The 6,695-nt window shown below is 41.2% G+C and overlaps 1 protein-coding gene across 1 annotated transcript; it reads left to right on the top strand.

Moving 5' to 3' along the window:
* The first annotated feature begins 1,932 nt into the window (after positions 1-1,932).
* On the top strand, positions 1,933-5,820 carry Znf664 (zinc finger protein 664). The gene has a single exon (XM_045160972.1). The coding sequence runs from the start codon at positions 2,799-2,801 to the stop codon at positions 3,582-3,584; it is 786 nt and encodes a 261-aa protein (XP_045016907.1). The 5' UTR covers positions 1,933-2,798; the 3' UTR covers positions 3,585-5,820.
* Positions 5,821-6,695: the final 875 nt, after the last annotated feature.

The raw sequence follows: 6,695 nt of genomic DNA, 5'->3' as shown, positions 1-6,695 counted from the left end.
TTATGGGTAGATCTTTTAACTCTGTCTTTCATGGATGGTATGACTGGCCTTCTAGGAAAGAGGCAATTGTTATCAGTATGTAGCCCAAGTCTCTAGGATGTGATTACATATTTAAGGCATGAGAATTAGCAATGCTTTCAACAGTCTCTGGTGACTAGCTTAGGCCTTGAAACTGATTCAACAAGGGTAACTGTCTTGGTTATCGTCCTCACATTACATTCCAGAGGAAAGTTATCACTGCATTGTTAGTGAAGTGTTACATTAATATTAACTAGACAACTGTATGGAAATATGTCATCTAAAATGCATCACCAGGGGAGAGGGGAGGCAACAAGTGCTGGCTTGACCATTCATCCAGCAACAGCTGACAATTTGGCAGCAATCTATATCATGTTAACATTTCCTATCTCCTTTATATTGTTTCCTAATAGGCCGCTTGAGGACATCTATCAGAGTAAAAGCATGCCGTGCATAGAAAGTTGCCTAAGCTATCACAGAGTATATCTCAATCATTATATAGAATCTTAATGTTGCTATGTTTACATATATGAGAGGTAAAGAGAGTGAAATGTCTGGGTGAAAAGTTTCATAAAACAATGTCTTTCTTGAGTTTGAACACATATTACACATTACCTTGCATGTATAAACAGCTGATGTTTCAGACATACATGACTAAATCTCACAGTCATATAGATTGAAATACCTGGATGTCAATATCACAGTCTGTTTCTGTATCCACTGCTTGCTGGGTCTGATGTGGAATAGCACGTGAAGGGTGATGGCCAGCATGATGTTTTTTTGACATGACTCACAGATGGGGAGGAAAATTAATGTGAAAGTTTTGATATTGTTGTGTCCCTGAAAATGGCAGTAGTGTGTCACTGCTTCATTATGTCCAACTGTACTTTCTCCACTCTCAGCCTATATAATCTGCCTAGTATTCATTTTTACACTTGAAAACATCAAAAACATAAGTATATTATTTTAAGAATCAACACATTACATATGCATACTAATCTGTCCAAAAGGGAAAATTGTTTGTCACTGGCTATTGTACATAGATTTTCTCTCAAACCTCACATATTGATTAACCCCAGTTTTGGTTAATTCAATTATTTTTCATTCTGCAGATTATTGTTTATTGTTCATTCTAGGTCAAGATTTTACATCACAGTCCCACCTGAGTTCTAATTATTGACAAAGCAAGGTTAACCCCTGCTTCATTACTGTTTGAATCAAAGCACTCCAAACCAGATACTCAACAACATAAGAGAGCAGCAATACAAAATGTCATCACATATTCACTATATTGACTGTGCTGCACTCATTCAGACCACCCTGTTGCTCTGCATGATGTGGTGTATGTACTTGAAAAACAGTAAAATAAGAAAAAAGCAGCTTCCTAAAATGTAATCAGAAAAAGGTTAATTTTACTGAGTGCTTAATTAACATGTCAGAAAGGACCTTAGGAATTTTATATGGATTAGTTCATTTAATTCTCACAGCAACTCATAAAGTAGTTTATAATTGCCTTCTTAATTTCACTAATGAGGAAATTAAGGCATAAAACTTAATTCATTCCTTAAAGAGACAAAACAAACCAGTGAAAGAGAATTCTCAACTCTGACTCCAAAGCCTGCAATGTTGACCTAAGCTGCCTCTCAACCATAGTCTGAATACATGAGAGGAACCTCTTATGCAGTTGCTATTGGCTCATACATTCTTAAAGTAGCTTTCTGTTGAAATGAGGATTTTGGAAAATGTTTCCACTGAGTAAGAGATCCACCTCACTTTGGGAAAATAACTTACTTTATCATTTCCTTATCATTCTACAGGTATGTGGTGTTGTAATGTTTATTTTTTTATTAGCTTGCCCTTTGATGTCATTTTTTCAAGAGATTTGCTTTCACGAGTTGCACGTCGAGTGCAAGAAGTCGGGTCCCCGCCGGGCCGCCAGGCCCGCCGAGCATCCCCGCTCAGGTGATGAGGACCACCTCGCGCCCCCAGCGCAGAAGGCTGCTGCCGCCACCAGACGCCTCCATTGTCTGACCACCGCCTGGGCCGGGCTCTGCAGGATCCCAACTTCTGAAACCTTTCAGCCATCGTGGGCCCCACCTCTGCTGGGATGTCTTGGGGGCTTTGACTGCTGTCACTGTGACCTGTGAATCCAAGAGACACATCCCTTGGGAAGAATCAAGAGTGCTTCCTCAGGATCAAAACAGAAGACCAGCGTGCTATTTGTAGGGAGTCCCCAGGAACAAGATTGACGAAACTCTGGAGCCGAGGAGCTGGCATGCTGGCAGAGTCTTCCATCTGATGGGCAGGAGGCCGAGTGGCACACTGACACTACCAGGGGTGCGGCGTGGGCTCACCACCAGCCAGTGGCTTCTGCCCCACGCAGAGCAGACAGGAGACACTGGACAAGACTTGTTCTATAAGTGAGATAGATAAGAGAGTACTCCACAGCAGGAAGCTCTAGGGACTAAAAACGTAAGCTGCCCTTCGAATGTTGACCACGCAGGATCTAAAGAAAAGCTCTATGCTAAGGAATTATGGAATGCATAAGAAAGTCAGTGGCACTCAGTAAGAACACTGAGTGAGGAACACTATGCAGGAAGAAACCTTCCACAGAAAGATAGGCAGGGAGAAGCTTAGGCTGATGGTAAGCTCGCCCAATAGAGCACGCCTGAGGTAGACTGCCAAGATGGCCAAATAAGAGACTTTATGAAGTAGCCGTCCTGGAGTTAGTAGTTGTAAGGCCATTTTCTCCTCTTAAGTCACGATACCAAATAGGAAAAATGATCTACAAGTGCCCCATGTGCAGAGAATTTTTCTCTGAGAGAGCAGATCTTTTTATGCATCAGAAAATTCACACAGCTGAGAAGCCCCATAAATGTGACAAGTGCGATAAGGGCTTCTTTCATATATCAGAACTTCATATTCATTGGCGAGACCACATAGGAGAGAAGGTTTATAAATGTGATGATTGTGGTAAGGATTTTAGCACAACAACAAAACTTAACAGACACAAGAAAATCCACACAGTGGAGAAGCCCTATAAATGTTACGAGTGTGGCAAAGCCTTCAATTGGAGCTCCCATCTTCAAATCCATATGAGAGTCCACACCGGAGAGAAGCCCTATGTCTGCAGTGAGTGTGGAAGGGGCTTCAGTAATAGTTCCAACCTTTGCATGCACCAGAGAGTTCACACTGGGGAGAAGCCCTTCAAATGTGAAGAGTGTGGGAAAGCTTTTAGGCACACCTCCAGCCTCTGCATGCATCAAAGAGTCCACACTGGAGAGAAACCCTATAAATGTTACGAGTGTGGGAAGGTCTTCAGCCAGAGCTCCAGCCTCTGCATCCACCAGAGAGTGCACACAGGGGAGAAGCCCTATAGGTGTTGTGGGTGTGGGAAGGCCTTCAGTCAGAGCTCCAGCCTCTGCATCCACCAGAGAGTGCACACAGGGGAGAAACCTTTTAAGTGTGATGAATGTGGCAAGGCCTTCAGTCAAAGTACAAGCCTCTGTATCCACCAGAGAGTACACACCAAGGAGAGAAACCATCTCAAAATATCAGTTATATAAGACATTTTACTATGAGTTAAAAATCTTCAAACCCGTAAGTGCCACTAGGAAGGAAACCCTGTATCCACCTGCATTGACCCCAGGAACGTTTACAGCAGTCCACAGCAGAACGTGTTTTTCTGAGGCAGGCAAGGTGAGGTTGGTGTTCTCTTTCATTGGTTCATGCCAACTATCCCACAACTTGATTCTGAACATAAAATCCCTCTGTATGCACCCGGGGCTGTTTCTGTCGTGGGTATGGTGGTTCCTGGGATTCTGGTACTATGCCTCAGTAGTTGAAATAGTTCGCAAAACCTATGAGCAGTGCCCAACCTGAGTCACCACCTGTCTGTGCTATGCTGTGCTTACAAGCAACCCCAGATGCCGTGCCCTTTCCTCTCACTTCAAGCCCACTGGTCAGTGCATTTGAAGATGGACAGCTCCCGTGAAGACTGAGTTCTGGTACTTCTGAGGTTGCCACTTGACAGCCCTGACATTGCTTTTCATGTGTCCCATTAACTTCTGAACTCATTTTACCTCATAGTCTCAGAGTACCCATAAAGCCCATCCCTTCCTAGATGGCATTGAGTTTTAGTTTAGGTGAATCATCATATCCACTCACAGCCTATCAGGAAATCATTGGCATACATGGCCTGGAGCTTTTCTTGAGTTTTGTGGGCTCTGCTGATCACTGTGTCTCTATGTTAGACTGATTTTTCTAGTGGCTGCATCATGTGTCTTTAACTTGAAATTTTTTTTTAAATAGCTGAATGTAAGTAGGGAGGATGAAGAAAGCCAAGAGCAAACTTGCCTCCCTCCAGAGTCCCCTCAGGCTCCTTCTGTGACGCGGTGGGGTGTGCCCCATGATCTAGGGGAGGCCTTGGGAGTCACCGAGGATGTGTCTGTGTTTCTGTCGTCTCAGGCAATAATGTATAGGATTCATGGATTATGTAGCAGTTCTTTAAAGGCATGACCGTGTATTGCTAGCCCATCATGACTTCATTCACAAATATTTATTGAATGCCTCCTGGGGGCCAGGTGCTGTGCTATGTGTGCTGGGAATGCCAGTGAGTCATGGTGGAGGAGACAGGATAAGCAAGTCAACAAATAAATAACGTAGTTTGCGATAGTGATTAAGTACTATGAGAAATAAACTAGGGTGGTATGTAGAGGGGGTGGGGGGCCGGTTAGCTGGAGTCAGGGATGCTGCATTGAGGGTGCTGGGGCCCAGGTGGGGGGAGTGACATCCTGGCACATGGTGCAGATGCTGCTGGCTCTGGTGGGGACAGGAAGAGGCAGGTGCTGGAGGTAGTGCGTGTGGGGAGGGGAGGAGCTGAGCCATGTGCTTGGTGTCCTTTTATAGGCCTGTTCTGTTTTGTTTCTGCTTACTGATATTAAAGCCCATGTGGAAGAACTCAAGCGATGTTTAAAAGACCAAAAGTCCCCAAGGACACAAAAAGCAGCCAGTTATGTTTTTCTTGTTCTTGTTTTCATGGATCTCCCAATGCAGTCCTTTGCTCAGGAAGTCTTTGGGGAAACTGAGGACCTGGGAAACTGAAGTGAATGACTGGTTGTCAGTCCCTGCCAACCATCTAAGAGGCCTGGAAAGAAACTTGCCAGGATGGTCCCTGTACTGTGAGACTGCCTGGTTTTCTTTACAGGTGTGAATTCATTGCTTCTGTTTGGCTGGAAGTGAGTTTTGTAACTCAAGTAGGTCTCGTGAGGTTGGTCTTTGGAGTGACTGTCACCATGGGTTTTAACACCAAGAGGGCTGCTGGCCAATACCAATGTCCCTTCAGGCCTCATGGCTGCCACGATAATTTACTGTAGTGTCTTACCACTTCCATGTCGCCATAGCGTGGAACATTAAAGAAAAGCCTAGACTTTTAGTTGATAGAGAGCTGGTTGAAATATCATTGATAGAATTTTAGTTTTAGGAAAAACTGGTTTGATTTCTAGCTTTATTATTACTATTAGGTATGTGAGCTTGGGCAAATCGCTTAATCTTTGAGTCTAGTTTTCTCAGAAAATGAGGACATTAGGCTAAATGATTTCCAGATTTCCAGCTAGTCCTAGAGTTCTATATTTCTACATAGTTGAATTATTTTATCATGCTGTTGCAGGGGAATATGACTAACACTTTTGAAGCTACTAATTTTGTCAAGCTTTAAAGTCCATGATTGTTATCTTCAGAAAATATTATTTGACCTACAGTATGTCCAAATCAGTTTAATAAAATCACTTTATAACAGGAAAAAAAAAAAGAGATTTGCTTTCACAATTTAATCATAATTATTTATGTATCAATAAGAAGTTCCAGTATTTTTTAGGACTGGCAATATAGAATAATAATTAAGAAGACAATTACCTAATCTCAAAATGTTGGTTCCTATCTCCAGTACCAGATGCATGGTACTACAACTTTGGGCAAAGTTGTTGCTATTGCTTAATGTCAAAGTCCTTTCTACCTACATACTAAGAGAAAAATTGCACATTATCAGTAATATTGCATAACATTTTGAGATTTAAATATGATAATGAACAAACATCAAACCTATAATTGCTAACTGAAAAAAATATTATTTTGATTTTTGAAGTAGTTCATTATTACAACATTTACTTAATATAATACTTGTTTGCTTTGTTTCTGGTATGAGAAGATACAGTTATTCCACATATATAAGCTTGAACCCAAAGTCTCCAATTATACATACTCTAACTTTAACAATACTATTAATGACAAAGAATATACTTACAATAAAAAAGAATTATATAGACACAAATGAGAATATTATAAAATTTAAAGTGAGGAATAGAAATGGGAAAACATACAATAATCTGATTTTAAGTATTTTAGTTTGTTTTTCAATGGATATCTATATCAGATTGAGTTTTAACATTTTTGAAAATATAGATTAAGTACTCTGTTTGGAAAAATTTTACATCTATGAAAAAAGAAGACTAAGGGAAGAATAAAGTACTTGCTCAAAGAAGATGTAATGAGAAAATATTTTACTTATGACATGTATATGGCTTTCTGTCTCACTGTAGGGTAAATAGCAAACCAATATTCACTTGTAATTCTCTGAAAGTTAGAGAAAGAAATGGATTTTACCTCAAATAAGAAAAACA

This window comes from Jaculus jaculus, chromosome 10, assembly GCF_020740685.1.
Source record: "Jaculus jaculus isolate mJacJac1 chromosome 10, mJacJac1.mat.Y.cur, whole genome shotgun sequence".
NCBI lineage: Eukaryota > Metazoa > Chordata > Mammalia > Rodentia > Dipodidae > Jaculus > Jaculus jaculus.
Note: the sequence above shows the minus strand (reverse complement) of the source record. Positions and strands in the feature narration are given on the sequence as shown.